Source organism: Coffea eugenioides, chromosome 11 (assembly GCF_003713205.1).
Source record: "Coffea eugenioides isolate CCC68of chromosome 11, Ceug_1.0, whole genome shotgun sequence".
Lineage (NCBI taxonomy): Eukaryota > Viridiplantae > Streptophyta > Magnoliopsida > Gentianales > Rubiaceae > Coffea > Coffea eugenioides.
This window is the reverse complement of record NC_040045.1, coordinates 31,982,167-32,004,079: the sequence shown is the minus strand read 5'-3', so window position 1 is coordinate 32,004,079 and position 21,913 is coordinate 31,982,167. Positions and strand designations below refer to the sequence as shown.

At 33.4% G+C, this 21,913-nt stretch overlaps 3 protein-coding genes across 3 annotated transcripts; 2 read left to right on the top strand and 1 right to left on the bottom strand.

The window, feature by feature from the left end:
* Positions 1–492: 492 nt before the first annotated feature.
* LOC113753435 (probable aspartyl aminopeptidase) lies at positions 493–7,683 on the top strand. The gene is made up of 11 exons (XM_027297580.1): positions 493–602; positions 806–941; positions 2,570–2,648; positions 2,765–2,967; positions 3,076–3,145; positions 4,354–4,476; positions 4,633–4,788; positions 5,458–5,631; positions 6,436–6,510; positions 6,593–6,733; positions 7,193–7,683. The coding sequence occupies exons 1-11, from the start codon at positions 533–535 to the stop codon at positions 7,412–7,414; spliced, it is 1,449 nt and encodes a 482-aa protein (XP_027153381.1). The 5' UTR covers positions 493–532; the 3' UTR covers positions 7,415–7,683.
* A 2,648-nt stretch (positions 7,684–10,331) lies between these two features.
* LOC113752285 lies at positions 10,332–11,103 on the top strand. The gene is made up of 3 exons (XM_027296405.1): positions 10,332–10,520; positions 10,619–10,831; positions 10,942–11,103. Exons 1-3 carry the CDS (start codon positions 10,332–10,334, stop codon positions 11,101–11,103), a joined length of 564 nt encoding a protein of 187 aa, XP_027152206.1.
* Positions 11,104–14,628: 3,525 nt separating this feature from the next.
* Positions 14,629–18,730, bottom strand: LOC113753294 (glutamate decarboxylase-like). The gene is made up of 7 exons (XM_027297408.1): positions 18,610–18,730; positions 18,115–18,319; positions 17,359–17,559; positions 16,798–17,012; positions 16,381–16,634; positions 15,971–16,023; positions 14,629–15,255 (listed from the first exon to the last, which is right to left on the bottom strand). The coding sequence occupies exons 1-7, from the start codon at positions 18,702–18,704 to the stop codon at positions 14,734–14,736; spliced, it is 1,545 nt and encodes a 514-aa protein (XP_027153209.1). The 5' UTR covers positions 18,705–18,730; the 3' UTR covers positions 14,629–14,733.
* Positions 18,731–21,913: the final 3,183 nt, after the last annotated feature.

The window sequence follows — 21,913 nt, the reverse complement described above, 5'->3', positions numbered from 1 at the left end:
TTGAATTGGTATGAAGTATCTAAAACGTCTAAATGCCCAAAACTCGATTCATAAAATGGCCGAATTACAAAAGATTAAAAGATAAGTATGAAATCCATAATTGCAAGAGGAGTGGGTTTGGGTTATTAAAAGATAAGACAAGAAAATGAGGATGAAAGTGGATTTTTCAACCTCATTGCTATTCCTATACATTAAGGATGTTATCAATTTTTCGTTGAAAAAAAAATGTTTAAAATCTTTTGGACTTTTTGGCCCTAATATTCTATTGGTATTTTTAACCAATTTGAGTAATTTGCTAAAAATAGAAAATATGAGGTAGGTAAATGCTACCATTTATAGTTTAAAGTGCAATTTACAAATCAGTGATAGTTTAGAGGTGTAAATTACAATTAACTATATACCTTGAGGTTAATCAGTAATAGTACTAATTTCTATTCCCACACTCAAGGTATTTATTAGTGGGTGAACAAAGCAATTACCTCTATCCCCACACTCAAGGTACACTCCAAAAACAGAGCAGAGAGAAGGCTCAATGGCAAATTCGGTGGCAGCCGATCTTGTTGATTTCTTGAACGCTTCACCAACAGCTTTTCACGCAGTTGGTAAATAATCTTCACCCTCTCTGAAAATTAAAAGTGAAAACGAGAATAATAGGAAGTTAGATTAAATTGTCATTTTTTGTACTGATTGCTAAAATTTTTCAAGATTGGGTTTCTGAATGAAGTTTGAATTTTTTAATACTTAATTTTTCGTTTTTAGGATGTTTCCTTCATGGGTTTTTGTGGATTTTTGGTTTTGTTGTCAGAGGAAGCAAAGAGGAGACTGAAGAGCGCAGGTTATGAGCAAATACTGGAGAGGGAGGACTGGCAATTGGAAGCTGGAAAGAAATATTACTTCACTAGGAATTATTCAACAATTGTTGCTTTTGCTATTGGAAAAAAGTATGCTTTTTCTTCTTGTCTTGAATTATTCATTTCTTTTGAAGATATATGATTCTATTTATGTATACATGGTTGTGTTTCAAGATTCCTCTTTTTTCTGGGCTCTTTAATTTGCCATTTGGTAAACTAGATGTTGAAACCACGTCAGGTAAAGAAAATTGATCTTTTTGTCTGCCTTGAAGGAGGGGAAATATAATTACAGATAGAAAATAACTGGAATAAGAAATCCAATGGGAGATAAAATTGAGCATTGTTATTAATTCTATGTCTGTAATTAACACATGTATCTATGCATATTAAATTTGAATGTGGGAATAAACCTTCAATAAAAGTGAGAACAGTAAGGTGGAGTCTAATGGAAGTTTCACTATACACAACAATGTTCCTAAGGCCATACAGTACGTCAAATTTTAAATTTGAATAAACCAAAAGAAGTAAAAAGGCCAAGTAAGAGGTAAATCAAATAGTCGGTCTTCAAGAAATCATCATCAATCATGCCAAGCTTTTTTTTGAAATGGCCAAAAGCTGTAATATAAGTTTTTCTTTTCTCTTTTCTTGGTTTGATGTATGAATTATATAGTTGATTTAAACCAGACACAAATTCCTGTCTTCGATCATGGCATATTGTGTGCATGTTGCTAGTCATACTATTTCTGCTGTTCTAAAGTTTTCACCTTACCAATGGACATCTTTGTCAAGGTGATTCTCAATTGCTTTGAGTTCATTTTAAATTGAAAATTGCTGTTTGGTAGTTTTTACTCCTCGTTCACATTACTTGGGAAATGCAAATGTTTGCACTGATGAATTATCAGGAGTAGGTTATGTTTACTCAAATGAATAAGTTCATAAATTACCTGTTCGCCATGCTAAGACCACAATGCTTGAATGTAAATTTATGCTGCAATATGCATGCTTGGGTTTGTTGGCTGTTGGATAGGATGTTATTTGAAATATAATTTGGAATAATTACTGTAGCACATTTTGTGATGTTATGTATGTGAGATAGAAAGGTGATTGAGAAGATAAAAAATTGATTGAAAATTGTGTTCATGATGCAAGCAAAATAATATTTAGAATAATTTTGCTATCCAAACACATTCGTAGTGATGCAGTCAACAAAGAGTTGCAAGAAATCTGAGATTAAAGCTTCTAATATCTCCCTCAAGCTTCAGCTAGGTACAAGAATAGTGTCTTTTGTTATGTTCATCATAGTTTTAAAGTTTCTATCATTTAGGCCTTAAGGGGTATTTTGGTCTTTTAGTTGCTGAAAATTTCCAGAATTGTGTCTTCAAGTCTTTATTGACTCTTTAGTATGTTGGGTTGAGTCTCTATTATGTTAGGGAAAGAAGTTAAGCGTCATTGTTAAAAGGTAAGTTCCTAAACATTCTAGACTTCTACAGCGTCATGGATTTGGGTTGTACATGAACTTTGTAGCTTCTTCTAAACCGTACTAGTTGTTTGAACAGTTGGACTAGATATACTTTCTATGTATTAGTCGGGGCTGGTGCCTAACAGTGATTACATTTGTTTCTGAATCTATTTAAAGGGTGGTTGAACTAAACTTAGCCGATGACAAGGTACATTTGGGACTTCAAGTGAGTTGTGTTTAACTTGCTGCAATTTTGTAGATACGTTGCTGGTAATGGATTTCAGATTGTTGGTGCTCATACTGACAGTCCGTGTCTGAAACTAAAGCCTGTTTCAAAGGTTATCATTTTTTTGTTTGTTGATTTACACATGTATTTAATTGCCCCATGAATTGAGTTGAAATCTAGAATTAGATTTTTGAGTTTAACCCTTAGTCTGGGTTGTGATGGCTTTAGGTGTCCAAAGGTGGGTATTTGGAAGTTGGTGTACAAACATATGGAGGTGGTTTGTGGCACACATGGTTTGATCGTGATTTAACTGTTGCCGGCAGGATGATTATAAGAGAGCAGAAAGAGGGTTCTGAGTCTTATTCACATAAGCTTGTTAAAATTGGGGAGCCTATAATGCGAATTCCTACTCTGGCAATTCACTTGGATAGGTACCTTTAGTATAATGCAATTCTCAATAACAGCTAGATATTCTCAGCTTCTTCTTGGTGCACTTGGAATACTTTCGTACTCTCTCTTTTTTTTTTTTTTTGGGGCAGGGAGGTCAATGATGGATTTAAGGTGAACAAACATGTTCACCTTGTTCCAGTATTGGCTACATTGATCAAGGTATGTATTTGACTTACAAGTAAATATATTTTTCCATGCATCAATAATCTTGTAAATTTCAATCATTTGTATCTCAAGTGCCCTTGGCTATTGGCAACGAAGTTGGCCAAGGTAATAATACATTATTTTAATATTAAAGCTGGAATACTCATTCAAGCTTTTGGCTTGTAAAACATCGATAGAAGCTTTTAACATTAACACCTGTAACTCGGGAAACTATCATGGTGGACAGTTTCTAGTGTCACTTGAGAAACTAAAACAGGCTGATGCTAATGTCCATCAATAGGTTTGAGACCTTTTTATGTGCATAAACAGACCAACCGCCCCGCTCCCCCCGGCCGGCCCGCCCGCCCGCTCCCAAACCCAAAAATAAACTCAGTAACAGGGGCATGCACATGCACTCTATGCATGTTCATCATTAATAGTTATATGCTCTGATAATCAGCTGCAACAGTTCAGAAAGTTGAGCCACCAAAAAGGGGTTCCTAATCCATTTCCTCCTTATCTGCTTGTAGTAAACATGTTTCACTTGCTACATTATAATGGCCTCTGTGTTCTCAAGGCAACAAAATTGCATAACATAGTGGCAAGATCAATTAAAATAACAACAGGAACTATGTTTTTACGATTACTGTTGTGCAGTTTACTGTTGCAGCATTTTTTTAGTTTTATCAGGATTTTCTTGGTATCCCTTTTTCTAGTTATTCAGGATCCCAATGTTCTTATTTTGTCTAGTGTCTAGGAGAAATAGAATCTTTATCTTGAGTAGGAATTCCAGTCTATTATTAGAATACAGAATATTTTTGTGAAGTTTGTATCATTAATCTCGGTTCATTATTTGTACAAATTGCTTCTTCTCTGAGTTCTTCACATAAAGCTGTCAGTTTTGTCCCAAATGACCCATTCATTGGTTTTCGCCTTAAATATCAGATTTTTTGTTAAGCAAATCACTATACCACCTATGTGAATCTTCTTCTTGCATCACATAATATCATGTGTATGCTAGAAAAGAGCAATATTAGATGTCCAGACAGCATATTTTTTGTGTTGCATCATTAATTAGTCATATTGGTTTTCAAGTTCATACATCTTTGTTTTCTTCCATTTAGCTGTGGCATTAATAATATGGGGCTATGAAGACACCTATGAAAAATAAATGAACGTGCTCCTGATTTCAAATTATCATCCAATCTTTTTGATTATTGCAGGCAGAACTGAATAAAGTGGCTGCGGAGAATGGTTTTGTCGATGGTGGAATTACAACTGATGCAAAGAAGTCCACTGGAAGGACATCTAGTGGTCACCAAAAGCACCATTCTGTTCTTCTGCAGGTGAGCCACATCACATCCAACTTTCCTTTTGTTCGTTTTTTTCCCACTTGCAAATCTGGTTTGTAGCTTTTGTTTGCAATTTTTTAATTACTGAAAGCTTTTTACTCTTTTATTCTCCAATTTATATTCCTTGTTTCTTTTGCCATTGTTGCTTAGCTTCTCGCAAATGAAGTTGGGTGTGAGCCAGATGATATATGTGATTTCGAGCTGCAAGCATGTGATACTCAACCAAGCATTATTGCGGGGGCTATGAAGGAGTTTGTTTTTTCTGGAAGACTAGATAATCTCTGCATGTCATTCTGCTCTTTAAAGGTATGATGGTTTTTTGATGTTATCTTAAAAGAGATAGTTAGCTTCGAGGACCCTTGGGATACATGAATACTTCCAAAGGAGCCTACATTGGCATCTGAAATGCGTTCAGCTTTTAATGCCTGTTGCTCTCATCACTCTTTTGGCTGATATCTCACAGAAAGTGGTTTTATTCATATCAAATGATTCTACCAATTTTTCTTCGTCTGAGATGGGGAAAAAGTTGAATTCAGAATTTCTTCTGTTCACTAGTCTTGCTAGAATATTTTAGTACGTCAAACTATAAAAAATGTTGAAGTTTTTATAACTTAAAAAAAAGGGATGCTTGGAAGTTCAGCTTTGATTTTTCTTATATTATTGATTTGTTGAACTTATTCACTGTGAAAGCAATATTTGTTTGCATATCCATATTTTGGAATTGCACAAGTTTTCAAATGTTGCATGTCATTTGACATACAGTTTCAGAACAAAAGAAACTCCATGCAACACTATGCGTGGGTGGTGCTTCAAAAAAAAAATCTAGTTTCTGAATTATAGTGTCACTCAAAGTCATTAGGTTCTTTTCATTAATGGTATGGATATATAAATATATGGAGATGTAAGATGAGTACTTTTTGACCTTTTTAATTACGTAGGCTTTCTCCTATCTTGTCCTTTGACATCAAATTTCAGGCACTGGTTGATGCTACATCTTCTGAAAGTTCTCTTGACAATGAGACTGGTGTAAGAATGGTGGCCCTATTTGATCATGAGGAGGTTGGGTCAGACTCAGCACAAGGAGCTGGATCTCCTGTTATGTTTGATGCTTTATCACGAATTACTGGTACTTTCAGCTCAGATTTGAAGGTAAAATGAGTTCATATCCTTTTGGTTCGTCTTCTGGTTTTACTCTGAATTTGGAGTATTCTTTAATTCCATGTCAGCTTTGGTTCATGATTCAGAAGCCTTCTAGTTATGATTTCGATGTCATCACCATGCTGATACACAGAATAGTCTCCAAGTTGCAGCATAATGTATTTGCAATTTTTGCTGTTTCAAACAGTCGTCTCTTTTTTTTTTTGTGTACTTATATTTGTTTTCAGTAGTCATATTTCTGTCTTTTCTCATAGAATTTTGGTGTGAAAAAATAGAAAAAGGATATTCACTTTTCAAGCTGTGAGCATATCTTAAGGACAAATATTTCCATTTTTGTTTGAATTTTCAACCAGGAGAATGACCAATTTACTTTTTCTTGTTATGAATTTTCTTGTAGCTTGGTCTTTCCACTTCAAATTCTTCTGCCATTTCTCTACATCCACTGCAATGCTTAAAAAGGGTCGGAGGCACAACACAAAATTGTCAAAAGATGAACTAATTCATTGGTAATTCATGTGTTTGTGCCCTCATCTTAGCTGAGGCTATGTGGTAAATCAAGTTTTTCCAGCAAGAATCTGTTTACTGGAAATTCTAAAATGCTAACTCTAGCTGCTAATTGTTGTAGCTACAGCATAGATGTTTGACTTTTTTGCTCTCCTCCTTTGATGTTGTGAAAGTTGCATGCCTTCATTACCTTTTATTTATTGTAAAAATTGCTTGAAGAAGGTTTTTTTTTTTTTTTTTTTCTGTATTGCTGACTTTTTCATATTTTGCAACAACATGACTGCAATTCAGTTAGTAACAAAAGCAATCCAGAGGAGTTTCTTGGTGTCTGCTGACATGGCACATGCTCTGCATCCTAATTATATGGTATGCTTGCTTCTGTAGTCCTGGTTAAATTCCATTATCTAGGTAGTTGTTGCCCTTTTATGTGACTAGTTTCTTTTTTCAGGATAAGCATGAAGAAAACCACCAGCCTAAATTGCACGGTGGCCTTGTCATCAAGCATAATGCAAATCAACGTTATGCAACAAATGCAGTCACTTCTTTTATATTCAGGGAAATAGCAGCCAGGCACAAACTACCTATTCAGGTAATCATACAAATACTTGTCAGTGGTTCAGCAGATGATGTAGCAGTAGGGATCACTTTAAGAAGTCATCCAATTTATGAAAGCCTTTTTAAGTTTGTATTATGCACATGAACTTTGAGAAAACTAACATTTCTGAAAGATCATGTTAGTAGAAGCTGCTAGGTAGTTATGGAAAGAACCTTAATTGAATCTTCAGATTGAGTTACCAAGCAATAAGGGCATCCTAATGGACATGAGAAGATATATAGGCAGCCCAATTTCTACAATTTAAAGTATTAAGTGGATATATTGCAAGCTGTTTCGCTATTGAACATGATTTTTTGATCTCAAGAATGTAGTTACAACTCTAGTAACAAATTTCAATGTGAAAATATTGAGCATTGCTACTAGGTGGCATCTGAAACAAGTAGTCTGATTATATTGCCATAATTATAAGTTTCTAAAAAACATTCAATGCAGGATTTCGTGGTTCGCAACGATATGCCTTGTGGTTCAACCATTGGTCCCATTTTGGCTAGTGGATTGGGGATTCGAACGGTTGATGTTGGAGCACCTCAACTTTCAATGCACAGCATAAGGGAAATGTGTGCGGTTGATGACGTGAGACATTCATACGAGCACTTCAAGTCCTTCTTTGAAGAATTCTCATATCTTGACACAAAAATTACCGTGGATGCTTAAAAATCACAGCTTGGCCCTCTTGTTCAAGACATGTTAACTTTGGGTGGACGTCTGTTATGGTAAAATATTTTGATGTAGTTGAACCTTTGCCCCACGGGGGTTTTTTGAGGGCCTGAAAGTTATGGCTGTATGAATGACTTGCAAAACCATCTGATTGAAATTACTATCTAAAATCCTTTGAGAAACATCCCATTGATTCATAGCATCTCTAACCTTTTAAGACACTGATTATGCTGAATTTCCATGCTTTACATTTTCTTGCATTAATATGTTCCAGAGCGTGTGATGGTTCGAAGTTGGTATATGAATTCATTGCCCTGGTAGTTAGTAAGTTCTTTTGTTCGAGTAGATGTGCAATACTGGAAACATCTCTTGCATTTTTGCTCCAGTAATCATCAAGATCGAATGTCAATGTAGAGTTGTCATCATTTCTTGAGAAATACTTGAGCATGTTTCCTCTAGGTCATTTGACTTGATATTGTTTAAAGTGAATCTGATTGAAATTTGTATTGGAATCTGACAAACAAATAGGTTATTTAGGTTTGCTGGGTGATTGGGTGCAGTTGGGTGCAGTCACAGCGTGCTTTTCACGATTCAGATCGGATCACATCAGCCATTTCAAATGAACTGTCTAGATCGGATCAAGCTGATGTAATCCGATTTGGATCGTGAAATGCATGGTGTAGTTTTACGTGCAACCGCACCAGACCCTGCCCCGCATCTAGGTGATCATTGATCAGGAAAACCCAAGTAGTCACCTCCTTTATTTTGCTCTTCAACTGGAATACATTCAATCCATACCCCTATATTTCACCATAGATATCCTTAAATATTTCTTCCATGGCTGCTAAACAATTTTCTGATTATCACTGCAGTTTTCATGGCTGGAAATTTCGCATCCTTCCAATTTGGATAAATCTGCATAGATAGTGAAATCCTACATTTAACGTTTTGGCAATAGGATTTCTCTTTTTCTTTGGAAGTAAAGCACTCTCATTCTCGGGCAAGGCTTTCATTGCATGTACTAGAAGCATAATTAGTGTAAAGAGGAAAAAATTTATGCCTGAGGTTGATGAAAACTTCTTTGCAATTTGAATTTGTTCAGACAGATACACAATTAGAGACAGCTTCTAAACCTTGATTAGTGCACTTTTTGAAGCATTCTTTCTCACACACAACTCTTCCTGGCTGATCTTTACATTCAAGATAACATTTTACAGTGCAGATAATCCTTGAAGATGACGTTTGAGGCTGTGCTGAAACTATTAAGTACTCTTGCAGGCAATGTGAAAGTTGCTACAAGTTTCATAGCATCCTTGGCCATGGTTTCTCTCGTTTTTTTTGGTCTCTAATTGTATTGTGAGATGGTATCATGGTGTATGATCTCTTATATGTATTTCCGTTTATCAAGAAAGCAAGCAATAAATGGGATAGTTTATGACTTTAAATGTGATGGTATTTGTTGTTGTGTTTTTTTTTTTAAACCAACAAAAACCAAACCCTTTAACCAATTCCCCTTAGAGAAGTTGGCTACCACATTATTTGTGGGTAGGAAGTCAAGGGTTTGAATCTTGTCTCTCATCAATGTGTTTTTATATGATGATTGTTCTAAATCCATACGGGTGCATGGTGCACCCGTCTGATTTGATGGTGGTTTAGTCTCCGTCAGGTTTTTTCAACTCAGTTGGGAGTAGATTAGGCTAGATTAGATGTGTCGTTACGGGAACAAAAAAAAAAACCAAATCCTGTAAACATTTAGACTAATTTTACAAATTTTACAATCTCAAGTCTTTTATTTGTTAATTTAAAGAAATAAGTTGATAACCAAGACAAAGTAATGATTTATTTTCCAAGACAAAGTAATAAGTTGATAACCAAGACATTTAAAGAAATAAGTTGATAACCAAGACAAAGTAATGATTTATTTTCCAAGAACATTTTCCAAGACAAAGTAATAAGTAATAAGTTTATTTTCCAAGAACATTTAAAGAAATAAGTTGATAACCAAGACAAAGTAATGATTTATTTTCCAAGAACATTTTCTTAAATATTACTTAGAGCGATATAGGATACTTAATACAATGATTGTGATTGTTACTTTTTTCTTATGGGTTTGTAACCTTTAATTTTTTGGCAACGTTTGAGTTTAAGAAGTTCTTGAAAGCCTAAACAAAGGGGAAAAAGAAAGTGTCCCCATAGGCACCAATGCACCATTAGGAAAAAGTTTTTTTTAAGAAAAATTTTTTTTAGAAAAATAAGTTTCCTAATGGTTTATTGGTGCCTATGTGCACACTTTCTTTTTTCTTTTTGTAGAAAAAAAAAGTTTTTTTAGAAAAAAATTTTTAAGGAATTTTTTTTTTTTTTGAAAAAATACGACAAGTAGACGTATTGGTCCCAACAAGGACTTCTTATATTAAAGATTCCTAATTAGATCAGGCTTGATTACTAAGGTCCTAACAATGGTTTCTTTTACCTTTTTTTTTTTTTTTGGAGGATGCCTAAAAACGAATCAGTCCAACGCCATGCAAGGTAAGCTTGCCATATTCAGTAACCGAATTATTATTCCAAAAAACAAGAGTGCGATTATAGTATTATTGCCTTCTGAGAATGAAATTATACTTAGTGGAAACCAATTAGCAATTTCTATATTACACTCAAAAATCAGTTTTGGTAATATGTAAAATTCCAATTATATTATACTATGGACACAAGTCAATAATCGTAAACAAATAGTAAGACTTCCAATTTCTTCTTAACTTCCCAAAAACTTATAGCATATACCAGTTATAAAAGAACAGAAAATTTTCTACTTCTTCTCTTACACTTTCATTGAACTCAAGATTCTGAGAACTGACAATTAGTTAGTTTGTGATTATTTCTTTTCCTTCTGCAAAATTTTTGAAAAAGGGTCGTCATCATGCCACCACCTCATGGAGCTCGACCACTATGGATGAAAAATTTGCTTGAAGCAAATTTCTATGGAGACAATGATACTTGTGACATAGAAGGCCATCGTTGGAAAACAGTTTTTTGCAAAAGCTGTATGGATGGACCGATTTGCGGAAAATGTTGCAGAGATTTGCATGAAAATCATGATGTTTTGCAAGTATGTTTCGTCCTTATTTCAACATATTGATTGTTTTGAAGATGTGTACTTCACCATCTTTCAGGTTTGAGTAATCTTTACCTATCATCATGTTGCAGGTTTACAAAGCATCTAAACAGGTAGCAGTGCCCAAAGATGATATAATGGAAGATATGGATACTGATGGCATACAGCCCTTCATAGTTAATTCCAGGCCAATTTTCTTTTTGCATGCAAAAGCTAACAAGTCGGTGCAGAATGGCCAAAAGTGTGAGATATGTGAAGGACATATCATGGATCCAGAATACAAGTTTTGTTCAATCGCCTGCAAAGTAAGAAATCTTTGTTTTTTTTTTCTGGAGATTATGTTGTAGGAATTGTGTTTTTCGACACGTTTTAGGAATGTTAAACTTGATTACAAAATAATTTTGTTCCTCTGCAGGTTGAGTCCGTAGGAGGAACCTCTCTCAATGGTGAAGTTGATCAGCCACCGCCAAACAATGGCCTAGAGGTTAAGGATAACACCCAAGAAGTCCGGAAAGTCCAGCTTCCTATAAGAACGCATAGCAGAAAAACAACACCTAGTAGATCACCACTCAACTAATTGAGGACTAGATTGCAGTTGTGATATTTAAGTTTTTTTTTCTTTTATTACTATATAAGTTAGTTAATCTTATATATATTGACAACATATACACTATCATAGTTACATGCATGATGGCACATGTAAAATTTAAGTTTCGATTTTAAATTTTACACGTGTGTTATGTATCTAACAAATAGTGTATATACTGACAATATATATAAGATTAATTCTTAATTATATATTTAGACGAATTATTAGTACTTTCAGCTCAGATTTGAAGTGGAATTGTGCACGTTTTCTTTTGTTTTTAACTCTGAATTTGGAACATTCTCTACTTTGTGCTTTAGCTTATGGTTTACTATGCCTTCTATTATAACTCTGGTTATTGTCCCTGGTAGGGTTCATATATATTTTTTTTCTTAAAGCCTTTGCCTTGGTAGTTTGTAGCTCCGAGTTCTTTTTTCAGAAACTGGGAAAGGGTCTCTAACATTTCTGCCCCAGTAATCATCAAATATTAATGTAGCCTAATCACTATTTGTTGAGAAATTCTTGAGCATGTTTCCTCACGTCTTTCCCATATATTCGAGTTAGGTGATAACTATGACTTGAGGGGGAGATGGACTGTGTATATTTGCAATATTGGTTGTAGTATTTCTTTTTTTTGTATATACAAAATTACAAAAATTTTATAATTGTGGGAGTAATACAATCAAAAACTAACTCACAGACGATGGGAATTACAACTCAATGATATTACAAATAAACCCACACATAGTGAAAGAAAAACTTTAGCATATAATGACAGTTGAATATAGATTTCTATTTTCTAGAATCTCAATTACCACGATCGTATATAGACATAACGGGGGACATGCAAGGGTAACCCTCCCCCCTCCCCCAAAGTTTTTTAAACTTTAAAATTCTTTTTTATAATTTTAGTTGTCAACTAAATTATATTACTTTAGCCCTCCCAAACATAACTATCAATAGTTCTTTTAGTTATTTTGTTTAATTTCTTTTGATAAAGTGTCATTTACCAAACTAGCAATTTATCCATGCTTTTAATTTTTGCCCCTTTATTTGCATAACTTAATTTGTTTACTCACAAGCCTTTGTTGGAAAATAGAAGTTATTGCTAGGAGACAGAGTTCAATCGGAGCTGTGTTCTTCTCCTTTCCTAGAAGCTTTACTTTCATTTAAAGTTGGTCAAACATATGAGAAACATATAATATAATCTTCCTCTTGAGGGACTATTCCATTTTGCAGCCACAAACTTAAGAAACCCCAGAGAATTTGCACAAGGTAGATAGATCATATAGATAAATTGAGCCTTTATTTCTTCACACAGGTTCTCAATATTATTCTCAAATCACCTATGGCTACTCAAGAAAAGTAGCCATTCTTCTGATGATCACTGCAGTAGTCATAGCGGGAACCCACGCATTCTGGATTTCGTCTTATTTTGTGGTAAGTAACTAAGTTCTTTCTGTTTTTCTCTCTTTTTTTTTTTCTCCTGAGTCTATAAGAGACTTCAAACCTTATAAGGGAAAGGTTTCAAAATCAAAACAAGAGTCTTACGATCACCTGACTAATATTTCTTTCCTTATTTATGTTTAACCTCTGGCGCACTTACATACACATCTACAAGGAGTTCTTGTTAATCAATGTATGTTGATGACACATTAAACAAATTTATTTGAATTTGTAAGTCCAACAAACAATAGCCACTATATATTTGAGTTGGTGATAACTATGACTTTAGGAAGAGAAGGAATGTATACTTGCAATACTGCTAGTACTATTTCTTTTTATGTGTTTGTCTATATATGTGTTGCTTTTTTGGGGACTGAAATTATTCTTGAATAATAGACTAATTGAAAAGAGAAGCTTTAATTAGGTAACGGATGCGGACACCTGTGGGTTATACCTCAAAAAAAAAAACCTAGAGTAGTGGAAGCCCACTTAAAGTAAATAAATAAATGAATATATGCAGTAAACTCATTTTTTACAGCTCTATATAAGGGAAGATTTCCTTCGTTTTTGGGTTGAATTTTTTTTTTTTTTTTTTGCTATAAGCAGCAGGATATATACGTACTCTTTTATTAATTAATTAATTTGGTTGATACAGTTTAAATCTTGTAGTCAAGAATAGCCAATACACGACTATTTTGGTCAGGAGGCGTGACATCTGGACAATTAATAATTGCATTCTATTGTATATAATTAAGATTCCTAAGCTTTATTCATGTTCAAAGCTGAATTTCATGTATATACTCCACTCCACTAGTCAAGAACTGGAATATTTAATGGCATGATACCTTGGTACGTAACTCCTAGAATACTAAGCTACAAAATAAAGCTATCCACTATTCAAATTATGAATCACATGTGATTTTGACTTTGTTGTTTGCTTCAAAATATCATACCATAAATGATTCACTCCCTCTTATGACGCTTGCATGTTTCACCAAAATCCTTGACGTGCAGTTTTCTTTTTAAATAAATTTTATATACAGTGACAGTATTTACACCATACATTTGTAAAATTTAAAATTTAAATTTAAATTCAAATTATGTATCATGTATTTACTGATGAAAATATATACACTGTCAGTATATAGAAAATTAATTTTTTCATTTTTTCCCTTTATGCCTTGCATCTTCGCTTTCTTCCTCTTTGGCGGCATCCTCGAAGGGTAGAGTAGCAATAGCCATAACCTTTACACCAGATAAATGATTCCTCATTATTAGAGACAATTATTCCACAGTTCTTGAGAGTAAAGAGCTACGAGAACAAAGCCTAAATACAGCAGTTCCTAAAAGGTTTTGAGAAAGGTATATGTAATAATACACAGTTGTCTTTGTTGATTACTCTTTGAACCCAGTCCTCTAATAACATGTACCCTCTTCTCCAATAGTTTTCATCATCGGATAAAGAATACTGGATGATCCACCAACTTCCGAAGATCGAAACTAATATTTGAGGGTACAATTTGCTGATTGTCTAGTGAGATGCCTATAGTTTGATGATGATAAAATCGAGCCTAATATGCGAATAGGCTGGGCTAGCTTGGACCATGCCAAGATGATCTAGATATGGCGCAAGAGTCCTCCAATTTTCTGTCCTTTCTAATTTCTACCCTAATAATATTCCTATGATTTTCAAAAAAACCCCTAGGAAAAAGGCTTACGTATCATCACTTTGAGGATTACGAATATTAACTTGCCACTCTCAGACTCAAAAATCTAAAACTTCAAACTAATGAGCTTAAAAGCCTGATTGACTCTTTGAAAAATTTCTAGCAAATTTGTAAAGATGACTGAAAGTTTGTCCTGGATCCATTTGGAAGCCAAATTTGTGGCTGATCTTTAGGTGACAGGATGGATGATTTTGAGAACCCTTTCTTCATTAAGGGTGTTGGCTTCTGGGGTCTAGTTTCTGTCAATATGTTTAGTATTCAAAGATGATTTTTCAGTATCAAGTTATCAATGTCATAGGCACATTAATTCGAAGGAGTAAATTGAGTTTAAAATAAGCACAAACAAATTTACAATCTCTTTTGTATTTCCCTAATGAATTACACATGTGGTGATCACCCCATGTTACACATCCAATCTTTCACAAAAGACTTATTCACGAGATGAAATTTAACACACACCCTTGGTTTTCCCACCACTTATATGTACTTTTTTTTGAATCCTGTCATGTTTATCTTGCTTCCAATGTATTGAAGTCGTTGGTAGATGCAACGAGCCCTCATGATCATGTCTAGACTCGTGATGCTGATCTTCATCACTTGACTTAACTTCTACAGTAAATGAAATCTTTGGAACAATATCTGTTGTTTCATCGAGCTCTAGCAATGCACCATTTATATGTGAAACTAACTTCTCAACAAGTTGTCTTCCCAAATCCTCACGAACTACAACCCTGAGGACGGCCATGTGTTCAACATTTGCAGGCATGGTGTAAGCTGGAACAATCCATCCATGGTGTCTCAAGGCTTTTGATAATTCAAAGGCCAAGCTTTTGTTTGTGTCTTTGAATCCGAAGGCAACAAGTGGTAGTCCTCTTTCCTTTGAGATAATGTCAAAACGACCTGTTTGTTTTAGACCATCTACAAGAAGTTTCGCATTTTCCATGCAATTTCTTATCACTCTTTTGTAGCCCTGCACCAATTTGTCAAAATGTGTGAAATTTTGAGTTCATGTTTTATCAACAGAATTTCAAGAAATTGAGTTCATTTAGAATCCAATACATACACCACACTTAAGGATTTCATTTATTTATGTAATCAATATTTACTTTTGAGGGACTTTAATGGGCACTTTAAAAAGTTGAGATACTATATAGCAAGATGTCATTTACCTTATAATAATAAAGTATCAAATTCGAAATTATGATGATAATCCATCGCCTGATGTTTTTGGCAATACCATTTTTACAGAATTAAGACACAAATTTTGACGTTTCTCAAAACAAACAAAGGAAAATAAAGGAAAATTTTCCTTGATTATCAAAAATGCAAAATTTTGCAGAGCTTATTCCAACTTAGCTTCTTTAGTTTTATACATATAAGTGAGTTTGAGACAGGCACAGTTGGCCTTAGGTGCGGTTCGTGCAGTTATTTTATTTTATTTTTCGTGATTTGGTATGCATTCGCATAATTTTATTGTATTTCACGACCATATAATAAAGTTATGCGAGTATAAATCAAATCAAAAAATACAATAAAGTTATGTAAATATATATATATCAAATCATAAAAAAAAAGGTATAATAACCGCACTAATTGCATCTAAGGACAATTGTACTCATCTCAAACCTTATTATATAAGTAACCAATAAGGTGGAGTAACAAAAAATGTTCAGTGCCTAGTTTACCTCAAACCCCATGCGCAGGAATTGATAATATTGCGCCACAATCTGACTGGATCCTGCAAATCCCAAGTAATTCTCTCAGTTAGGAGAGATTTACTAGATTTAAGAGTTGAAAGAAGAACGAAAACAATTGGTCGTTTAAAACCATATATGTATAAGGTGGAAATAATGCATTAATTATGTGGTCACTAGAATATTGACATCTCAAATAAATCTTTGTTCGTGCTTAGAGAAATGTTAATCGCACTCTACTTTTTATTGATCGCACTCTCATCATTTGTTTTATCATACAATCTAATACGTAAAAATTATATGATAAAAATGACAGTGAGAGTACGATTAGCATTTTCCCGTACTTATTGTGATTTAACTTTGACTCATCTATCCAAATCATGTCTCTCTAGTACAAGTACCTTTGGAGAAATTGAGGGTGAAGGTTGGTTGATCAGTTCCAAGATAATTTATGTGGAAAACAAGTTCTTCTGGCAAGTCTTCATTGCTCCTCCAAATAACCCAACCAATCCCAGCATAGACAAGGCCATACTTGTGTCCACTTACATTGATGCTTTTAACCAATGGCAGCCTAAAATCCCATTCCAATTCTGGGTATATAAATGGTGCCACAAACCCCCCACTAGCTGCATCTACATGAATTGGCGTATCCCATCTGCAAGAAAAGTCATCAGAAAAGGAAAAGAAATTTAAAAGAAAAAATTGAAACAAAAATATTTTGTCAAACACCTGCTGAGATTTTCTTTCTTTTTAAAAAAAAAAAATTGAAACACATGCTAAGTTAGCAGCAAAATATATGGTTAATTATTTGTTACTACCCTGTCCTCTTGTTCTTTTCTGCTAAGAGATCATTCAAAAGCTTGACATCTTCAAATTCTCCTGTCAAGGTGGATCCAAGAATGGCTGCTACACAAATTGTATTTTCATCCACCATCTCTACTGCTTTCTTTGGATCCATCACATAATAACCTTCACTTAGTTTTACTTCTTTCAACTCCACCTCAAAGTATCTTGCAAATTTTTCCCAGCAAACCTGTCCAAAAGCATGATCTTATACACTAAAAGACTAAAGAAAAAAAATATATACTACTATATAAATATAATTGACATCCACAATAATTATTGAATTCCAATCAAAATGTCTACAGATGCTCGGTCGAAAAAAATCGACTTTTAATAAATGATATATGACAATTTAAAAAAAATTAGTGATATCTATCTGCAAATCCAATCAATGATATATTCAAAATATTCTTATAATTTGAAATATAAATGTGCTTGTGATAATTTTTTACCAAAAAAAAAAAAAAAAAACTCCCATTAGTCCAATCCAACCTATAATCTTCTGCTGAAAACATAATGAGATACTTGAATGATACCTGCACATTTGCTCCAGTAACAATATTAGGCTTATCAAAAGGCTTTCCTTCTGCTTTCCTTTTGTTCTGCCATTTTTTCTTGAACGCCAGTCCTGCCAACATAATCGCTTCTGATGACCCAACTGTTCCAACTCCAATTGCTTGTTTGTTTGAAGCCAACGGAGCATTTAAAAGGTTTGCAATTATGTTCACACACCGATTCTGCAAAACGTAGTTCATGCTGACTAAGAATTTGGAAAGATTCAAATTAATCCGTCCCCCGTCCACGCTTCTTTAATCCCACCCCTTCTATACTAGGAAAAAAATTAAGCAAAAGAGGAATTCGGAAAGAATAACAAAGTACAAAATTTAAATAAAAGAAAAAAAATTGAATAGCAAATACACTCAATTGACTCAAAAAGGCTATATTTACTCTTTTCACAAAATCACTTAAAAAGAATTTTGGTGTACCCTAAATAACATTGGCGCATAAATTTCACACAAAAATTCCAATTTAAATCTAATAATCGAAAAGAATAATTTAAAAATGTTTTGATTTTATAAAAAATATATATATCTAACTTTGACAAAGAAAATATGGACCAACTTATATATATCTATGGTAACCAACTTTGCAAGGCCCCAAAAAGAAATTCAAAAAAAAAAAAAAAAAAAGAGGTGTGCCCATGACAAGTTTAGCTATTTTATGTGCTTCTATATACATATATCTTTTTGTTATCAACCTACATGCCATGTATAATATGATGAATAATTTACCTGTAGCTCTGTGGTAATTGGGTATTCATCCATGTCTACATAGTTCTTGTTCATGGATTCTATCATTAACTTGTCACATTCTGGTTCCATCCAAGTTGTAACAAACGAGGCTAAATTAAGCCTTGGATTCCCATCTAATTGGAGCTCATCATGGATAATCTGATAAGCAACTTCTTTTGGAATAGTGTTTTCAGGCATTCTATACCTGCAAACAGATAAAATGGTACTTTTATTAGTGCCAATGAAATAGCAACAACAACAATCATTTGCTTTGTTCCTTACCAAAATAAAAAATAAAAAATAAAAGAGAGAAGACAAAATTAAGCAAGAGCAAGTAATTCAAAATTAATAAATAAGTAACACTCAACAAACAAAACTGGTACTAAATACTCTCAAGAGGTAAAATACAACCTTCCAATAGATGATATTAATGTAAAAAAAAAAAACCCATAAAAATAGAGCAAAATACATATAACATGATTGTTGAAATAGAACCTTGGCAGGGGATCTTGAACATATCTAGAGGCAAAGACCGAGCTAATTGCACTAGATGATATTTCTTCCGGTGTTTGAACAACCGAGAGTACCATTTTGGACTTTTTCTTTTCCCTCTAAAAGCTTGAGATGAACCGTTAAGAATTTGCAATGATCCCAATTATATGAAGATAAGGCCAGCAACCACATGATATTGCCAAAAAATTTGTTGTTTACTCTTTGCTTAATTTGTGGGCAATTACAAAGCAATTGCTTCACCTTTCTGTTTGATGTGATGTTCATATTCTTTGCTTGAAGGTGCATGTAGCTTTGCTTAGCCACCACCAATTGAAGGTGATAATTCTTTTACTCAATTACAATCCAACTCAAACAGAAAAGGAGAAAGGGAAAAAGTCAATTTAATTTCTGGAAGTTGCTGATGCTTTTAAAACTTGATCAGATTAAACTAATGTAACTTTTTCATTCTAAATTTTTAATAAAGCTACTGATTGTTACTATAAGTAACTGATCAAGTAGCTGAAATGAAACTTCTGATGAAGTCCTTTAGTATACATTCTTTTGAGAGAATTAATTGAGGGACTTGAGGACTTTATATCAACAATGTTCATCAAATAAATAGCTTTTTTTCTTCTTCTTCTTCTTTTTTCTTGTAATAAGTTTATCACCTAGACATATATTATAACTCGCATGATCACAATTAGCTTACAAACGGTGAGATAAACAGTGACATATAGTTAGATTAAGCAAATAATTATGGGACTTGAACCCAAACAAGAAAAAAAAAAAAGCAGAAGAAAAATTCAAAATTCTCAGCATATGGTACAGAAAGCTTAAACACATAAGAACACTCTCTGTTTAGATTGCTATTTTTAGGAGTTTTTATATATATAAAAAAAATGTACTGTAACGATTTGATGTATATGAGGTAAAATAGTGATTGAGAAATGTGTTCACGACAAATGTAAAAACTTTTTTGCAAAAAATCGTACTCCAAACAAGGCATGAGCTTTTAACACATAGATTCTATTTAAACAAAATGACGAGAAATTAATGGGTGAAAACCCATCTTCTAGCTTACCAAAAGAATAAAAAACCCCACAATTGAGTTTTCCTTTTGTATTCTATGCTTAAAGTATGCCTAAGGTTCTGTATAATTGACAAAGATTTGCTTGAACTTTCAAAAAGAATTTCATGCTTCTTTTAATTTCCCTCAAACCCTTTGCATTTTCCAAAGCTGCTATCCATTATTTTGGTAAAAGTAAATTGTTTTATTAAAGAGTAGTAATACACAATTCAAATTGTCAAATTCCACCAACAAAGCCTACATGAATCACGTGTTTCGGTTAGGTAATGTGCAAAAATCGGATACTTCTTCAGATGAATTTCACTATCAAGCTATAGATACTAATTAAATAACACCCTGATTATTAAAGTCCAGTTTGTTGTGCGGAAATGACGGATCCGTTAATTATCTCATAATTTTTAGGGTCTATTTGTAATTAATGTCCTATTATATTGTTCTTAGTCAATGTTTGAAAGCTCCAGCAATCTTTTTTTCTTGAATTTTCTGCAATAACAGATTCTGAAGTGATTATCATTGGCATCCATTAATGGGCCCTTAAGATATGTCTAATTATGACTTTTAAACAACTAAAACTACTATATCCATTGTTTAAGCAAATAGCACATGAGAATGTGAGATAAGAAATATCCAAGTTCATGCCAAGAATTACTATACATTCTTTTGGTCAAGGAAAAGATAAAGAAATGTCTTTCCTGTTTGCTTAATTAATGGGCAAGGAAAAGCAATTACTTCATCTGTCCGTTTTGATTTGTTGGATGGCATGAAATATTCTTTGCTTAAAGGTGCAAGGAAAAGCAGCATTAAAGAAGCAATAGTTTCCGGTATGTGTTTATTTAATTTAATTATGCATGGCCTGGAAACCATTTCAATGCATGGATACCAAAAAAAAGCCAACTAAAAAATGATAAAATTAAATGAATTAAAATGAGCAACTTTTTATTCTTTGTTATATTTCAAGAAGTTAGTCTTAATTGGAAGAATTGTGCCTTAGATATATTGTAGTATTATCCCATTATCTCTATGTTTATATATATTTTCTTTTATTAGAGTGCATTTGCCAATACAAATTCTTGTACTTATGCAGAAAAAGGATACCAAGAAACATCCAAATATAGTAGTAATAACTTAGAAGTTTGATTACTATTGAGTTTAGTGCTTGGGTGCGATCATACCAGCACTAATGCACCGGATCCCATCAGAACTCCGAAATTAAGAAGGGGGAGGGTTGGGTTGGGTGGTACGGGGGGAGGGAGTGTAAGTGAGAGGTCTCGGGTTCGAATTCTCCTGCTTACACTAAAAAAAAAAAAAAAAGAGTTTAGTGCCAATTCTGACATGATAATTCAGCAAATCTTTTCTTTGCACCTTTTTCATACCCCAATTAAAAAAAAAAAAAAAAACTACCCTAAAGTTATGGGCCTATATCTTTGTTCTTAAAAAAAAAAAAAAAACCTATTAACAAACGTCGGTTGGTGACATATTTGCAATAGATTGTTAATTAAAATTTGTAATATGTCCACATTAAAATTTTAGAATAAAGACAACAATTGCAAAACAAATTATTAGTAAAGTAAAGTTGCATTAGGCCCCAAAGATACCATAGCTATCAATACGTTTGTTTTTGTGGATAATGACAAACTACTGTTAGTATTTTTAAGGCACTTTATGGGTGGAAAAGACTCAAACAGACTAAAATATTGTCAAGTAGAAAAAGATAGCTAATGGGGTGCTTTTTTTTATCTTCTCCTTTTCATGAGTCAGAAAGGAAAAGCAATAGATTTTGTTAAACATACACAGAATCCAGTCTAAAGAAAGCCTAATAATTCTGGATCAAAATAAGGGTACGTTTCCATTAATCTTCTAAAGTACATGAATATCAATCAAACTTCTTAAGAATCAGTTATTGAGCAATTATTCCTCATTCTTTTTTGGACGTTGACAATCAACTTAAATTTATACAAAACAAAAGTTATTCAATCAAGTGATTCAATGATTTATAGTTGTGAAACAATTAGTGAAAATGAAATTGAGCAAAATTAAAAGTTCATAAATATAGAAGCATGAGGTAAAACAAATCAAAAAATTTTGTCAATACAAAAAATATATTTATCAGAAGGAACGAAGTTGCTACTTGTGACATATCATAATGGGGAGAAAATTTTGGAGAGAAGAAAACAAAGTTACCGAATTAGTTCATGCACTTAAATCTTAAAGATATTGAAG

Bases quoted from the DNA above. Each gene is read 5' to 3' on its own strand.
- LOC113753435 (XM_027297580.1), top strand. From the start codon at position 533: ATGGCAAATTCGGTGGCAGCCGATCTTGTTGATTTCTTGAACGCTTCA. The intron at 603-805 runs GTAAATAATCTT...TTTTGTTGTCAG, and splicing joins AACAGCTTTTCACGCAGTTG to AGGAAGCAAAGAGGAGACTG. The intron at 942-2,569 runs GTATGCTTTTTC...GCAATTTTGTAG, and splicing joins GCTTTTGCTATTGGAAAAAA to ATACGTTGCTGGTAATGGAT.
- LOC113752285 (XM_027296405.1), top strand. From the start codon at position 10,332: ATGCCACCACCTCATGGAGCTCGACCACTATGGATGAAAAATTTGCTT. The intron at 10,521-10,618 runs GTATGTTTCGTC...ATCATGTTGCAG, and splicing joins AAAATCATGATGTTTTGCAA to GTTTACAAAGCATCTAAACA. The intron at 10,832-10,941 runs GTAAGAAATCTT...GTTCCTCTGCAG, and splicing joins TTTGTTCAATCGCCTGCAAA to GTTGAGTCCGTAGGAGGAAC.
- LOC113753294 (XM_027297408.1), bottom strand. From the start codon at position 18,704: ATGGTACTCTCGGTTGTTCAAACACCGGAAGAAATATCATCTAGTGCA. The intron at 16,024-16,380 runs GTACTTGTACTA...TGGGATTTGCAG, and splicing joins CACCCTCAATTTCTCCAAAG to GATCCAGTCAGATTGTGGCG. The intron at 15,256-15,970 runs GTAAACTAGGCA...AAATTGGTGCAG, and splicing joins TCCTGCGCATGGGGTTTGAG to GGCTACAAAAGAGTGATAAG.